Below are 16,352 nucleotides of genomic sequence, written 5' to 3' on the forward strand. Positions count from 1 at the left end.
ATCATATAAGCTGCACAGAATTGCGTATACAACAAAATTCAGACATATTATGCAGATCATACAATTGAAATGCAGAATAGCAGAGTTTGTAGTTCATGGCCAAACAGGTTAATTATCCAGTGTTTGTAGAACAAGTCCAAATAAGGTTAAAAATAAAGGGTGGTGGATATCACACACAAAATGTTTTTGGAAAAGTTGTGCCACAATAAAGGAATATTTAAAAATCTGTATACAAATTTGAAACAAAACCTATTTCTCTTAGGTTTTATTGTATGATTACAAATTCCTATAAAATTTTAAAAATAATAATAATAATTCCCCACAGACCAAAAATAGATTTAGATTATTCTTAAGCCCCTTCAGATTTCAGAGATTTATAGATTGATTCCTAAAATTTCAATTTAGGTGTAAAACCCAACAACTATAGTAAGACTGTGAAATGGATAATGTAATTTTTCATCGAAAATAATGCATTAAATCATAAGGGTGGCGAACTTCTTAATAAAGGAATATTTCACACCATTTCCTTTTTTTATAGAGTATTAAAATATGTTAAGGGTGGCGAAAGTAACACATTAATTAGTAAAAATGAACATTGAGGAGAAAAGTAGGAAAAATAATTTTTTATTAAATATTTGTGTTTTTTTATCCTTGTGATACTCAGTGCTTCACCATATATATATATATATATATATTTGAACTGATGAGTGGGCCTTGGCAGTGAAACTTTGCATTTTATGGCACATAGAATTAACCAAGAACAGAAGTTATAAAGAAATCGTCACATTGTGAAGGGGCGAGCATGAACTTAGAGGGTATAGTGCCGTCAACATCTTTTACTTACAACCTAGTTCCGTCCCTGGTGATTAGATTTACCGAAGCTATGTGATTTATATGGAAAACATACGATATGCACTGCCTACTCAAAAGAACGTTAATAATAATATTGTATTATAAACCACGACGTAAGTTTATCAATATATTAAGTAAGAAGCAATCTGCTGGGAAGAAAAAAAAAAAATGTTACCTCTATGGATTTTGCATTCTTAATTGTGTGAAATATGGCCTCCTTTGACTTTTTCAACACTCCTATAATGTGGAGTTCAAAGAAAACATTATAATACAACCCAGGTAAAAGAAAGTTTACCATCACTAATCATCCAAAGCTTTCATACCATTCATGTCATAGAGGCATACATTTTTTATACCAAGTGAGTCCAGCTACTGCAGAAGTTGAACAACTTTTGAAGTCTGATGAGCATCTTCACTCTCTATGACAATGGCAAGGTACTGAAGCTTTGCATAGGAAGAGACTTGTATCTCTTAAATACTCCATAAGAGATGAAATAGCCTTCAAACAAATTAGCCATGACTAATACATGGATACTCCCAGTTGTTAACCACGTTAAAAAATGTGGTTAATTCTGTAGAATAAATGATTAAATCAATTTACGACTAAAATTATGGTCAATTCAGTTTATCCAATTTAGTGAAAACTCATTTCAGTACAATCAAATCCAAGTATCACATTGTGGAATCAAACAAAGTAGAAACCAAAACGAAAAATCATTCAGAAATACTGTTATGTATGAAATACACATGAATGTCTTGCCTCTAAAAAAATGTTGGGCTAGAAACTAAATAAACTGCTCACTATTTGAGTACAACTCTTCTGGACCTTTTCTGTGTTTAATCAGGATTCGATAGATCATATCTAACCTTACAATTCATACCAAAAGATTCAAATTATATGAATGGTAAGATGTGACATTAGATTCTACAATAAAATTTGAGGATGACTCTTTCCATCTATGCAATATGCCCAGCTAAGGTAAGGATCTTGACATGCTTCTTCTGCCTCAACTCATGAGGAACTGGTCCGAAAACTCTGGTCCCAATAGGCTGCCCTTGTTTGTCAACAAGCACGACAGCATTGTCGTCAAACTTGACCTCACTGCCATCACACCTCCCCTTTGGCATTGCTGCGCGAACAACTACGGCAAATACAACTGCTCCCTTCTTCACTTTTCCATTAGGATGTGCTTCCTTCACTGATGCTTGTATCATATCACCTAATCTTGCTCCTTTCTTCCCTGCCAACGCGCGTATGCACATCACCTTTTTAGCCCCAGAATTGTCCACAACCTTCAGAACAGTCCTCATCTGTATGAAGGTTCGTTGTTGCTGCAAAAAGGAAGACATTGTTTTCTTCAGGAAGGAATCATAACAGTGTGTGTAAGAACTAAGCATGGATTTGTGACTCATTTTAAGAAGACATGTATCTTTGCATTGCATGGAAAAATTACTGTTGTTTTCTACAATCTAGGTTTAAGATTACCAATACTGTGTTTGGCAAGCATAAGAAAATAATGTTAAGGAAATTATAATAATTGAAACATGATCCTGCAACTGATTCCTACATGTACCTGAGAAAAATAACTGTTGCATGTCATCTCATGTGACGTGGTAAATAGACCAGGGGAACTGTTGCTTAATCCACCGAACAGAGAACGGCCCACTAGTTTGGTTTTTCAACACATGAAACAAAAAACTAACAAGTTAATAAAAATATTTATTAAGTGGATAAAGCATCACCTTATCAACATAAAAATTCTTGAGCTCGCGTTTGACTTGTAAATAGGGGGAGGGAAGGATTAGTGGCACAAGTGCAAACTGCCAAGATAGAGTTATGCAGCTTAATATATGAAATTTCAGAGTGGTTGCAAAATGTAGTGGTTTCAATTTATTGCAAAAGCAACAGTTTGCAAATGGTCCATGTTTTAGGGAGCAAAATGACCATATAATAATGAAACTACAACATGGTTGTAGTAAACTAACAAATTGGACATCACCACCAAAAGGATAGAATCAATGATTTGCAAGACATAGAAAACAGTTATTCTCTTACAATTAATATTTGACTTTGGGGAAGCTCGCATTTTAACTTCTGATGAAAAGGCATTTTTTTTAATGGTCTTGGAAAGCTGGATTGATTCATATCTATTATCTATTTCCGGAAGAAGCCAAGCTACAAACCAGCTCCATATAAAGACAGTGCTGTAGAGAGTTGAGGCATCTCCAAAATATAAGCAAAAGGTGCTGAATCGCGTAAATTATGCGTCTTTTGTTATTTTCTTTGCACTATGTTTGTGTGTGTTCCAATTATTGATCCTTTGTTAGTGTGATTTTTCTCAACACACACAAACCCAAGAACACAGAAATATTGTATAATTGTATAAAGTTCTGAACAAAATATAGAAGCTTGTGAGTATCATCATTCTTGGAATTTTCCCAAAATTTGTTACTTCTTGGAAAGGGTATGTGAGTGTGCACTTATGAAAAAGCAACATTTTGTGGGGTTATTGGACTTGTTCTAGATAATAGGTATCTTGATATTGTATCTGATTGCTAGTGAAAGTTTATAAAAGTGGAATATAGGCCTTGACACTTGACTTTCATGGTCCCTAAGTTTTCTCCGTAAGCTCAAATCACACAATGTATACAATTATCCAAGAGATATACTTCAAAGAGAACAGGGCTGGCAGACATGGAGTACATTGTAAGAAAAAGAAACGGGAATGTAGAATACAATTGCACATAATGCATAACAATATCAAGGTAGCTCAGTTCAGTCTCCTCGACAAAGCTAATGGTAGTAAAATGAAGGAGCAACCCGGCTGCTAACCTAGAAGAAATTTAACTTATGGACGGCAACATCTGGTCGTGTTCCCGCCCCAATTTCAGTGAAAACAAAACTTAAAAGAATACTTGGAGATGCCAGAAATAGGCACTTTTGCATAGGTAGTAACTAAGAAAATTCAATGCTAAACAGTCACCTAAAAGGAGATAAACTGCATTATCTATGATACATGGGTACTTCTATAAGGTTACAGCCTACAGCACCTTTACAAGTTCCCATTGTGTACACATGGGGATGCAGTAGACGTACTACGGTAATTTTTCTAAAATTTTTGCTACAGAATACATTGCAATGCAGTGTAGTTTCCAAAGCAATGAATCAATATTGCTCAAGTACAAGCCAGTGAATGCAAATCTAAATATTTTGGTACTATAAGAAACATACTAGTTATTTATTTTGAACATGAAAGGCAAACATCAGATTCTTAAAGAAAAACAAGACTGAATTCAATGGCCTACAGTCAGATCCTGTGTCCTACGCCTCTTATGCCTCCTAGCATATAGTCTAATAATATTGGACCTTGGGCGATCACCAAATTCACTAGTAATAATGTGATACTGGCATCAAGTGCAACCCAAATTGTGGTTGTATCGTAGTTTCAACTTTTCAGAATCCCTGTAAGATTTGGAACTCAAGACACAGAGATCACCAGAAATATCAATACTGAAATAAAATTTCTCCAATTTTCAACATGCAAAAGAAAACTCTACAAATAACTTCCAGACAATAAGTGAAAACTCACAGCACATTAAAAAAATCTTACTGATACGTTAAATCAGTGCAGTCAGACATCAATCTAATAAATATGTGGTGAAAGTCATATCAAGAGCTTGAAAGTGGTAAATTTAGCTAGTCTCTTAGGAAAAACATAATTGTAACAAAATGGGCTTTAAAGTTCCATTGAACTACAAAAACTAATGTAACATCAGATTTTGATCAAATAAATCTCTTTTCTTTTTTTATTGATAAATAATTTCAGTTGTAAAAATGGAACACAAGAAGCAAACATAAAACAACATACCACGAGAACATCTGGAAGCAAAGGTTGCAGCCATCTTCAAAAGTTGCAATCTTTTATATTCCCTAAAAAAAATGAAGAGCCAAAGGACATGAGATTTTAATAGGCACAAATGAAGAATACCAAAAAGGGAAATGCTTCTTCAAAATGCAAATAGTTTGAGAGAATTTCCAAAATATATGTTTGCAAAATTAATATATTTATAACAGTGGAAAGTAATAATGTGATACTGGCATCAAGTGCAACCCAAATTGTGGTTGCATTGTAGTTTCAACTTTTCAGAATCCCTATAAGATTTGGAACTCAAGCCACAGAGATCACCAGAAATATCAATACTGAAATAAAATTTCTCCAATTTTCAACATGCAAAAGAAAACTCTACAAATAACTTCCCGACAATAAGTGAAAACTCACAGCACATTAAAAAAAATCTTACTGATACGTTAAATCAGTGCAGTCAGACATCAATCTAATAAATATGTGGTGAAAGTCATATCAAGAGCTTGAAAGTGGTAAATTTAGCTAGTCTCTTAGGAAAAACACAATTGTAACAAAATGGGCTTTAAAGTTCTATTGAACTACAAAAACTAATGTAACATCAGATTTTGATCAAATATGAGACATAACTGTATGGTGGTTGTGTCCACACATAGTGGCTGATCTTGTCCAAAATATTGGGAGGAGCGGAAAGTACAAACTAAAATATTGTTAAAGTCATATAAATATAAGCTTTCCTCTTAAAAAAATGCATCAATTTTGTTATGTTTAACCATTGTATCACTCGTAAAAAACACACAAATCAAATACTAATAACATAAAGCAGCAAGAAATTCAACAAAAAAAGAAACTCATTTGCATATTGCCTTCCAAATTGACACCTATTCAACACCATTGACACTCTTGCCAACATATCCAATACAAAGTCTTACTAAATTGCTAATTGAAATAATAAAATTTTGAGACAATGACATAATTCAATGTAATCACACATGTCAATGTTGCGTCGGCATCAGACACAGGACACACCTTCTATCGATCATGAGTGTCGGTGCTACAAAGCCAGAAACCCACATAAAAAAACAAATTACAAACATAACAGAGACAAGCTATGGTTTCATTAAATTTGAAATTCATTGATTTGAAGATTTGTGAAGTATATGAAAATTATTAGGGTTTATGTAAAACAGTGGGAAAACTCGCTAAAAATTGTTGTAGAACCTTAAAATTTATTTTTTTATAACCTACGATATAAACAAGAAAGAGATGGAAGGTGAGTTATTGCGTTGTTGAGAAATGGAAGAAGAGGAATTGAAAATGAATAAAAGATTGGTGAAGTTTGAAGAATGAGAAGAGAAGAGAAGACAAACAAACCTGAGAAACTGAAGAATGAGAAGAGAAGACGGAGTCGGAGAGAGAGAGCCGCCGCCGGAGTCAGGCTGTCAGAGGGAGAGAATTTCGGGCGAAGCAGAAGCAGGTGAGGTTGGAGATACACCTGCAAAATAGTGCCTAATGTATTACGGTACGAGACTTCCTCAACTAATTGATTGATTTTGTTGTGTTTGATATAGTTAATGGTTAGACTAGTTTTTTTTTCTTTCCTACTCACCTACACGTGCAATTATGAAAACTAATCTTTAAGTCAGACTATAATGAATGTCAATCTCAAAAGATTTAGCACCAGCACGTTTATGATTTAGTTTGAACTCAAGACATATGGTTGAACTATAAAAAAATTATTAGTTCACTACCAAATAAAAAATATCTATTACTTCTAGAAAGGACATGTGGCCCAAGGCGCTGCTTCAGCTTACTTCTAGAAACCTCTAGAACACGCCTAAAATATTTAAATACCACTATTATTTGCCGTCTAAGTAAGCACAAATCAGATTTATAGAGGGCTATATATACAAACTTTGAGAGTCTTCTCAAGGCATGACCAATACGATACAAACTCTAATACGATTATTGTACTTTTTGCAAGTACACCTAGGAACCTGAGCAATGTGAGACAAATAACAATCTACAAGCAACTTCAAAATCGACTTCAACATCCACCCTCACGTCTAGCGTGGGCTCGTGTCCAATTTCCACATTGTAATCTTAAGTAATCTGGCTCTAATATCACGTTAAATAAGTCTGGATTTAACCCATTTATTGTTGGCCTAGTGGTTGACTTGGGATCTTGGAGTTTGCTTCCCCAGAGGTCTCAGGTTCGATTTCCTCTGATGCCAATTTCGGTGGGCTAAGTCTATACAGAGTTTGCTTTGGCTTTAAATGGACCCCGCAAGTGGGCGGTGGGGTTGGTCCTCTCGGATTAGTCGATTCTTGGATCAGATATCAATTTTTTTTTTTTTAAAAAAAAAAAGGATCCCGTCCTAAAAGTTAATTCAAATGATAAGGGTACTCAAACATATTTATACACTCAACAACCTAGGAACCTGAGGGACAAATAACAAACTACTAACAACCTCAAAAGTGACCTCAACATTATCCATATATACCAAACCCAAATACACCATTTTATAACCAACCTCTTATGAATTACACTTATCAACAAATTCTTCAAATGACTACCAACAAATAGAACCACCAATAAGTTATGGAGTGATTGATTATGTGATTGGAGGAAGTGGAAAATAACAATGATGAAAGTGATAACAATATCATCTTGCTTGTTGATCTTTATTAAATGCAGTCTATCTTTACATGTTATAACAATGGAGAAAAGTGAAAACGATTAATTTTTAAGTTCTTATGCATTATATATGATTATATAAATAATTTTAACAAAATATGCGTAAAGTTGCGACCATTATTTATATATCGCAACGTCCATTGCCGTCTTCTCTCCTCTTCTCACATTTGTCACTCACTCTACCAATTGATTGATGATTCTCTAATTTCTCATTTCTCATTCCTTCTCCAAATTGTTTGTTTTAGGGTTTTAGAATTGAGAAGCAATGGAGAAAGTAGACACTGAAATCATCCCTATGCCTTTCCCTCCTTACCGTCGATCTCACTTCCGCAGCCATACTTACACCACCCTTCTCCGTATTCTTTCCCACCTTTCTTCTTCCACCGTTCCTGGTACATTATTCTTATTCTTATTCTTATTGTTGTTGCTTCTACTTTTACCTTTTGTTTTACTACTGCCAAAATCATTGATTTTACTTTAGTTGAATGTAGAGTGATTTACATAAAAGTGAATTGAACAATAAATTTCAGTGTAAAAACCACATTTAGACTCAAAAGCTACAAAACCTAGCTTCAGGTTAGAATCAACTCTGGAGGCTAAATTAATGGTTCTCGAGGTCAACTAGGCATGTTAAAATCAATCAATTTTACACCTCAAGAGTCGATTTTGGTTGTTCCAAACATAGGCTAAAGCGCAGCAGAATTTGAACAAACTATTTAGTACAAAATGTGTTCAAAGCGGCGGCTATAGTGGCGTTATAACAATATTGCATAGCGGAATTATATCAATCCGCTATCCGTGATTGAGTGATCGAGTCAGCACAGTTAGTTATAGGAACATGGTTTTGTTTCGCTCTGTAGTACCAGTATTCTGCTTGCACAGTTAGTTACAAGGTTAAGACATTTTTTGGCTAGCTGTGCTATATTACTCTATTAAGGGCTGTGGTTGCAGTGTCAAGAGACATAAAAAATCCTTCATGTCTCACAGCTAGGGTTGCGGTAGCGATTGCCCCTTTTCGTTTTTGATATTATTGATTTGAATGATTGTTCAGTTCAGTTTCTTTTGTTAATTGAAAACACAAGGGTGTTCCTTTTCTTCAATATATTTAAAGTGCACTTTTCCCCCTTAACTTTAAAAAGTTGCGATTTTGGCCCCCTATGTACAAAATCTACAATTTTGGTCCCCTAAGATTTAGCCCCTTTGCATCTTTGGTCCTTTTGGTCAATTTTGACCAAGTCAACGCTGATTTGGCATGCCACGTGTGTAATTAGCCATTTTTTAAAAATAAAAATGTAACATGTTAAATTGTTGAATTAAAAAAATTTTAAAAAAAGGAAGAAGGAGAGGCACGTTCATCTTCCAAAAAATTAAAACTTCATATCCAATATGCAATTACTTATTTTGCTTACAATGTTTGTATTGTTCAATGGTGACATGCCACTGTCAAGTCGCAACGCAACTATGCACAACTGTATATCCAATATCCAATTACTTATGGATCGAAGTAACCAAGAGAAAACGATGATGGCTCACAACCATGTTTCATCGCCTTCTGTTTCGTAGGTATGAACAGCCAGAGTTATTGAAGCTTAAACTGTCTGATTCAATGTTGCTCTGATACCCTTCACGTTATATTTTGTCCCTAGGTGTAATAAGACCTGCAATGTTGGAAAGTAACTGAATTAGATAAAACCATATATATCCACTTTATAGAAGTTTTTTAAGTTGTGGTGATTTAGAAAGGGGTAAAAACATTTGAGGTGATTTTTCATTTGAGGTGATCTGCAATGTAAAATGAAATAATTTAGAAAGGGGGAAAAACATTTGAGGTGATTTTCTGAATCTTTTTATGAAGGTTGTTATTGTTGTTGACGAGATTGTTGTTGTTGTTGTTGAAAAGATTCATGGTGTATTTGATGGAGTTTCTGGGTTTTGGTTGAGAAGAAGATGAAGTTGTTAAGAAAATGATGAGAAGATGAAGTTTTAATTTTTTGGAAGATGAAGATTTTCTGGATTTTCACGTGCCTCTCCTTCTTCCTTTCCTTTTTCATTTTTTTAATTCAACAATTTAACATATTACATTTTTATTTTTAAAAAATGGTTAATTACACATGTGGCATGCCAAATCAGCGTTGACTTGGTCAAAATTGACCAAAAGGACCAAAGATGCAAATGGGCTAAATCTTAGGGGACTAAAAATGTAGTTTTTGTACATAGAGGGCCAAATTCACAACTTTTTAAAAGTTAGGGGGGGGAAAGTGCACTTTAGCCTATATTTTTTTTAGATATAAAAAAACTTCCTGTCACAACAAAAATATAAATAATTTGATGTCACAGATAAGGTTAAGGTTGCGGTTGCAGACATTTTTAACTTGCCTGTTTTTTTTTTTACATATTTGTTGATTGAAAAACAGAAGGGTGTTCTTTTTCTTCATTTTTTTAAAAACTTTTTTGTGAAGTTTCCTGTTGGATTTTGAATTAAAGCTTATTTGTTTGGTTGTTGTTATGGATCAAATTGATGATAGGTCATATTTCAATGCTGCACTTTTCATATTTTTTTGCTACACTCTTTGTTAAAAAATTTAATAATTTTTCTTCCTCTTTCAAGATAATGGCAATGTTGGAATGGGGCAAGAAAACCAGGAAAAGGAGCCTGAGAACTCCGAGTTAAAAGTTGGTGCTGATGTCAAGGATCCCAAGGGTCCAATACCCTTGAAGGAAATACATGATGTTCATGAGACCATTGAAAGTGTTGGAGACAAGGGTAAGGATTTGAGTGCCAATGCTATGGTCCTAGATGATGCAGCAGCATTTCTTATGGGAGGAGATGAACAATCTACACAAACAGATGGTTTTCATTTGGAACAAACGATAATGGACGAGTTGGAGCTTGTTGTAAAAGGGGATGAAGATCCTGTTTGTGATGATAGTTTAATCCCCTTGAACTGCGAGAAACAGAATAGCGGTAGTGAAGTTGATTTGATGGATTACCGAGTAGAACATGTTGAACATCTGCGTTCTGGTACAAATACGTCTGAAAGTGTAAGTGAGGTGCAGTCGCAAGTACAAGGGGAGCTTAATCAACTTGACGTGGAAGGCTTTAATGTGTCCGAGTCAACAAAGGGACAAGCTTCCGATTCCGTAATTAGTAGTACATCAAGCATACAGATTGAAAGACAACAGAAGGAAACAGAATTGGTAACGCTGGTTTGTCCTCTAGCGGGATCTATTCCTACTATTCAAGAGGGTGAATTTGAGAAGGAAGAACAGTATGGTCATAAGGTTGATGAAGCAACTCATAGTTCTTTAGATCTTGATACAAATACTGAAGCATTGAATATGACAGAAGATGGTGGATTGCTAGACTCTACAATTTTGAAAGATAAATGTGAAACACAAAATGAAGAGAAATCAGAGAAGTTAATTTGTGTGAAAAATACAACAAATTCTTCCGATATTCTGATCGACGAAGGAGATCTAGAAGAGGGAGAAATTTCTGGAGAAATTTCAATGGATGGAAACACATTTGACGTGTCTTCTGCAGATGCTATAGTTTCAGAACAGATGAAATTGGATGAGATTGAGAAACCCGGGAGTTCATTTGAAAACATGACTTCTCCTTTCAATACGGGTATCTCCTTTCAAGGCTTTCCATCTAATCTCTTTACGGTAAATGCAATTCAAGATACACCAACATTAACCAAAAATCAAGTCTTGCGCAAAGGATTCATGGAAGAAACCTCTCACGGGAACTCGTCTGTAGTACAGGTATGGATTTCACCGAGTATTTTAGCACAATATTCAATGATAACCTACCTTTATTTTAGTTACCTTTACATTGTGTTCTGTACTCACCACCAATGATGAATGGAAGATATTCGACGATGATCCTTCCTTTTGTAATTTTTAATATATCGCCCTATTTGAGTTTGTTTGGGAAAATTTATTTAAGGTCAGAATAATGTTCTGAAGTACTTTATCATCAACCATATCCTTCGGTATCCTATTTAGAGTTCCATAATATAGACAACTATTCAACAATGTTAAAACTTGGTGATGTTTACTTTTCTTTGATTAATTATTGTTCATATGCAGCAGATTGTTGATGCCAGCAGAAATGAACAAAGTGGTCCTGATCCTAAGAAGAAGAAAAACAAAAAGGTGTTCTTCTGATATTGTTGGCTTGTTATATTTTCTTTCTTAATGTTGTATTGAATTTCTAAACTTGTGATATGGGTTTTGAGGCTAGCTGGTTTTTCCTCCTCTGAAGTCACCCCAACATCAGTTGGTACATTATCTACTATTTATGAAGAAGAGAATTGCTAGCAAAACACTCTCTAACACTCTTTTCAACACACGTTCTTCCATTTATCAAAATTAATATATGTTCTACTGTGTTTATGTAGGACCCACATCATTTAACTGGCAACTGTATTAACTGGCAACTGCCAATCAACTCCGAGTGTAACTGTCTAACTGTATTAACTGGCAACTGCCAATCATCTAGGAGTTGCTGACTGACGCTTGTCAGTCAGCTAGAGGCAGTTAGTTTATGTCTATAAATAGACTTTTCAACCTAATGTAATTAAGACTAAGAAATCAATCTAACAGAATTCACAAAAACATATTTTATTCACAAAAACAGTTTAATAATTTTAATGCAAGTGATGCTTATATTTTTGGCGAACTATTGATCATTTGCAGCAGATGGTTGATGCCAGTGGGAGCAAACGTGGTCCTGGTTCTCAGGAGAAGAAAACTAGAAAGAGGGTATTATTCTGATTTTATTAATATATCTTCCTTTATGTTGTATTAATGCCTTTAACTTGTAAATATATTTTGAAGCCAATTAATTTCACATCCTTTGAGGTCATTTCAACATTGGTTTATTAATTATCTGCTAGTTACGAGAATAATCCTTAGTTCTATGTTTTTGTATTACTGATGATTTCTTTATTTGATAAAATTTGCTCTGCAGAAGAAGTATCGAAAGAACAAAGCAGAAAAGAACAGAGAGCCAGGTGGTAAAAGGCCAAAGTTTATTCCAGAACAAAAACCAAAACCTAAACAATGTCGCCATTATATGAAAGGAAGATGCCATGAGGTTATATTAAACTCAGTTATATTAAACCTCGACTTATTCTTCACTTTATATCATGACACCTTTATGCTTGTTTTAAATTTCTTTTATTATTCTTCATTATACTGTTACATTAGACGGGATAGGATTAGAAATGACGACGTTACAGAGAGAATTGGGGTAGCACTTAGTAGAAAAGATGGTGGAAACTAGACTTAGGTGGTTTGGGCATGTAGAGAGAAGACATGTAGATTCTGTAGTAAGGAGAGTAGATCACATGGAGAGTAGTCAAATCACTAGGGGGAGAGAAAGACCTAGAAAAACTATTAGACAAACTATTTAGAAAGATCTAGATATTAATGAGTTGGACCTAGAGTAGATCACATGGAGAGTAGTCAAATCACTAGGGGGAGAGAAAGACCTAGAAAAACTATTAGACAAACTATTTAGAAAGATCTAGATATTAATGAGTTGGATAGAAATATGGTATTAAGAGCATTATGGCGTCGTTTGATCCATGTTTAGTGGGATAAGGCTTGGTTCTTGTTGTATTGTACCATTACACAATACATACGAGAATTTGTTATTCTAGTATTGATGCTTCATTTAACTTTTTGATTCTTAAGAAGGTAAAAATTATATATTTGTTAATTGGAACATAGAACTTGCATGAATATTCATTTATATATGGGATTAATGAGCCATGTCTTTAAATAACAAGATAAATTTCATGTTGATATTTTACTTGTCATGTTAGAAGATTTCCGTATTCATGACTTGAATTACAATCTTGTAAACGTTCTTCTTTTTCAGTTATATAATTTGACATTTGAATTTATCTGAACCCTGGAGAGTTTATTGTGGTTTTGTGGAAACTGAAAGTTACCTCCAGGGCCGAACCAACGCATATAAGGCCTTTTTATCAAGTAAATTTTTAAAAAAAAAATTAAGGTTGTGATTCCGTTGCTTGCCTTACCCTTGGGCCGACCCTGGTTATATATATATACATATATATATATATATATATATGTGTGTGTGTGTGTGTGTGTGTGTGTGTGATCTCTATATTGAAAACTATCAATTCTTACTTTCTCTTGCTTTGATCAAAACAAATTTGACAGGGGGACCAGTGCAATTTCTCACATGATGCTATTCCTTTAACAAAGTCCGTGGTATTGGTCTTTTTAAAATATCACTCCCTATTATTCTTTTCATGTTTAAATATGTATATGGTCCCTGCAAATATATGCCACCTTTTGGTTTTAGTCCCGGTAAATTTTTGTTTTTTATCCTTGTAAATATACCACTTTTCTCTTTTTTGTTTTAATCTCTGTAAAATTTGTTCTTGTTGGAATTAGTCCCTGTAATATGTGTCTAATATTTGTTTAAGTCCTTCTGTTGTCTGTATTAGAGGGCCTAAAATCAAATACTTTGCATATTATGGGACTAATTCCAACATGAACAAATTTTTAAGAAACTAAAACAGAACATCAAAAATCAAAATATAAAAGGCTGTTCATCGCTGTATCTTCGTAAGGATGAAAAAACAAAACTTTTACAGGGACCAAAAACATTTAAGCTTTCTTTTCATCAAGTTGTAACAAAACCAAGAGAAATTTACAGAACCTTGTTGATTTTGAAATTGCAGCCATGTGCTCACTATGCCTGTGGCTCTTGTATGAAAGGGAATGATTGCCCATATGATCATCAGCTTTCCAAGTATCCTTGTTCCAATTTTGTGTCTAAAGGCTCCTGTTATAGAGGTCGTTGTATGTTTTCACACCAGGTACGACATCCTATTCAACTTTACTTGTTGTAAATGACTTAATGTCAACGAACGTAATAAATAATCAATGTTGTCATATAGCGGCTACACTGACGCTATAGCATAGTAAAATTTGAAAAACCAATATTGTTCCGTGATACTATTTGTACAAATTGTTGTTAAATAGTAGCATAGTGGAATTTGAACAAACTTCTTTTTCTGCGATCCACAATTTACAACACTGTAAATAACGGATTTGCATTGTATATTTATTCTCTCTTGGATTAAAACGAGCTCTTTCTCATTTAGGTGCAAACCAGCCAAGATATACCTACGCCTACAAATGCTTGCAAACCAGAGTTGAAGTCTCCTCTTTCGTCAGGAAATACAAATTTCAGTACACCACTGAATAATCATGGCACTGGTTCTGTCCAACAAACCAACTCCAATTCTAAGGGAATTTATTCTCACACCAATGTAGAACATAAGGTGACAGACGTTTCACAGACAAAGCCTACCTCAGCACCCAAAGGAATTAGATTTATAAATGTTGCTAACTTATCACCTACTACACCAAAACAAGACACGGTACAACCAAACAAGGGAAATCTTGTCCACGGTGGAACATGTGCAGATAAAGGTCAAAATACTGTGGAAATTTCTAAAAAAATTCCAGCTGTCATGCCCAAGGGAGTCAACTTTCTTTCTTTCGGCAAAGGTTCTGTTTGCAGTTTTAAACTTTCTATTCAATCCACTGCACAAGAAATGATATTGAAGTTGCCTCAGTCAGTCAATTTTGGTTTGTCTGAACATTCAGTTTCACTGCTGAATAAGGATGATCATGGAAAAGCTATTGACATAACTGCACAAAATTTACCACAAACTGCGCTATTCTCACATGAGATTTCAGACAAAAACCAATCCATGGCAGAACGAATGAAATCAAGGTTTCTGGAGAAAGATTCAACCGATGATTCTGTGAGGGATCACAGCCATTGTAAATCAGCTCAAGAGGTAAATAAGGCATCTGATAATTCTCAGGCTTCAACTGTGACCTCAGCTACGCTTCTTGCTAGTCCCTTTGTTTCACTTCAATCTTCAGAAGGCCTGGTATCTGGATGTCCTAAACAAGCATCAAACATAGGCCAAAGGGCACTCATTTCGACTTTAGCTTTTGCGGCGGAGCATGAATCAAATATTAAGATGAAATGCCCTACTGGTGCTTCACCTGTATGATCAGAGGAAAATAAGTAAAACAATTGCAGCTTGGAGTTCAAAAAGAATAGCATTGCTAAAATTGTTTTCAATCCATGAAGCTCTTGGTGATTTGAATCAAGGCACTTCCTAGCTTATTGGATGATAACCAGGTAGGGGGTTGTTTAGTTTATTATGTTTCCATTTCTCTCGTGGTATGATTGCAGGAAAAGTAGCACTTACTATCAATAACAGTTATTTCTCATTTTATATTTGAAATTAAATGGGTTTAGACCAAATGAACAATTGGAATTTGATTGCATTCAACATGATTATACGTAAATCCTTAGTTCAATTGTTATTTTAGAGCATATTTATTTTAATATAGCAGTTTCAATTTCAATAGTCCTTGTGTGCTCTTTAGAACTCGACAATGTAAATTGGCTTATCTTGTTACAACTCAACTTTATTGCGTACATTGTAGGTAATGCACTCATGCTGTTCTTTATCACAACAGATTTGCAAAGGTGGATTTCTCCATCTACCTGTCAGTCACTCACACAAGCAACATTCTTTGCTTCTGGAAATGACTTGAATTTTGAAGTGGTTAATGGGTTTTAAAATTTTGGTTCTATGATTGTACCTATTAAACTTGGTCTGGTGTTTGCTTGTGCAGGTAACTTTGAGCAAATTGGCTGTCTTTTAAGATTTTGCACGAAAAGCTGCTTAAACCAGTTGTTTGATCTTAGTTTCTTATAATTCTGCAGGTGTATATATTTTGTATTTAACAGTAGTACTAGAAACTTCTAATTTCTGAATATTTTTTGGGAGAAATTCTGAAGAAAAAAATGATTGGAGCAATATATGGCTGAATGATCTTATTACAATTTTTTTTTCCCA

At 34.4% G+C, this 16,352-nt stretch overlaps 2 protein-coding genes across 10 annotated transcripts; one reads left to right on the forward strand and one right to left on the reverse strand.

Annotated features, from left to right (window-relative positions):
- Positions 1-1,546: 1,546 nt before the first annotated feature.
- On the reverse strand, positions 1,547-6,307 carry LOC11433704 (50S ribosomal protein HLP, mitochondrial). 2 transcript variants are annotated; one of them, XM_003617831.4, is made up of 4 exons: positions 6,090-6,307; positions 4,722-4,783; positions 2,427-2,518; positions 1,547-2,184 (listed from the first exon to the last, which is right to left on the reverse strand). In XM_003617831.4, the coding sequence occupies exons 2-4, from the start codon at positions 4,753-4,755 to the stop codon at positions 1,810-1,812; spliced, it is 501 nt and encodes a 166-aa protein (XP_003617879.1). In that variant the 5' UTR covers positions 4,756-4,783; positions 6,090-6,307; the 3' UTR covers positions 1,547-1,809. The 2 variants fall into 2 exon arrangements, with proteins under 2 accessions (XP_003617879.1, XP_024640358.1); XM_024784590.2 differs by having other exon boundaries at positions 4,722-4,785; positions 6,094-6,257.
- Positions 6,308-7,266: 959 nt separating this feature from the next.
- LOC11437410 (uncharacterized) lies at positions 7,267-16,352 on the forward strand. Of its 8 annotated transcripts, XM_024784559.2 has the most exons (10): positions 7,267-7,805; positions 10,022-11,181; positions 11,509-11,574; positions 12,118-12,183; positions 12,392-12,517; positions 13,615-13,665; positions 14,142-14,279; positions 14,568-15,625; positions 15,937-15,979; positions 16,129-16,352. In XM_024784559.2, the coding sequence occupies exons 1-8, from the start codon at positions 7,679-7,681 to the stop codon at positions 15,492-15,494; spliced, it is 2,661 nt and encodes an 886-aa protein (XP_024640327.1). In that variant the 5' UTR covers positions 7,267-7,678; the 3' UTR covers positions 15,495-15,625; positions 15,937-15,979; positions 16,129-16,352. The 8 variants fall into 8 exon arrangements, with proteins under 8 accessions (XP_024640327.1, XP_003617880.2, XP_024640328.1 ...); XM_003617832.4 differs by lacking the exon at positions 15,937-15,979; XM_024784560.2 differs by lacking the exon at positions 16,129-16,352 and having other exon boundaries at positions 15,937-16,122.

This window comes from Medicago truncatula, chromosome 5, assembly GCF_003473485.1.
Source record: "Medicago truncatula cultivar Jemalong A17 chromosome 5, MtrunA17r5.0-ANR, whole genome shotgun sequence".
In the NCBI taxonomy this organism is placed as follows: domain Eukaryota; kingdom Viridiplantae; phylum Streptophyta; class Magnoliopsida; order Fabales; family Fabaceae; genus Medicago; species Medicago truncatula.

Coding starts and splice junctions, on each gene's coding strand:
- LOC11433704 (XM_003617831.4), bottom strand. CDS start 4,755: ATGGCTGCAACCTTTGCTTCCAGATGTTCTCGTG. Junction 2,519..4,721: donor TGCTTCCAGATGTTCTCGTG/GTATGTTGTTTT, acceptor AAACCAAACTAG/TGGGCCGTTCTCTGTTCGGT. Junction 2,185..2,426: donor GCAACAGTTATTTTTCTCAG/GTACATGTAGGA, acceptor TCCTTTTTGCAG/CAACAACGAACCTTCATACA.
- LOC11437410 (XM_024784559.2), top strand. CDS start 7,679: ATGGAGAAAGTAGACACTGAAATCATCCCTATGCCTTTCCCTCCTTAC. Junction 7,806..10,021: donor TTCTTCTTCCACCGTTCCTG/GTACATTATTCT, acceptor TCCTCTTTCAAG/ATAATGGCAATGTTGGAATG. Junction 11,182..11,508: donor GGAACTCGTCTGTAGTACAG/GTATGGATTTCA, acceptor GTTCATATGCAG/CAGATTGTTGATGCCAGCAG.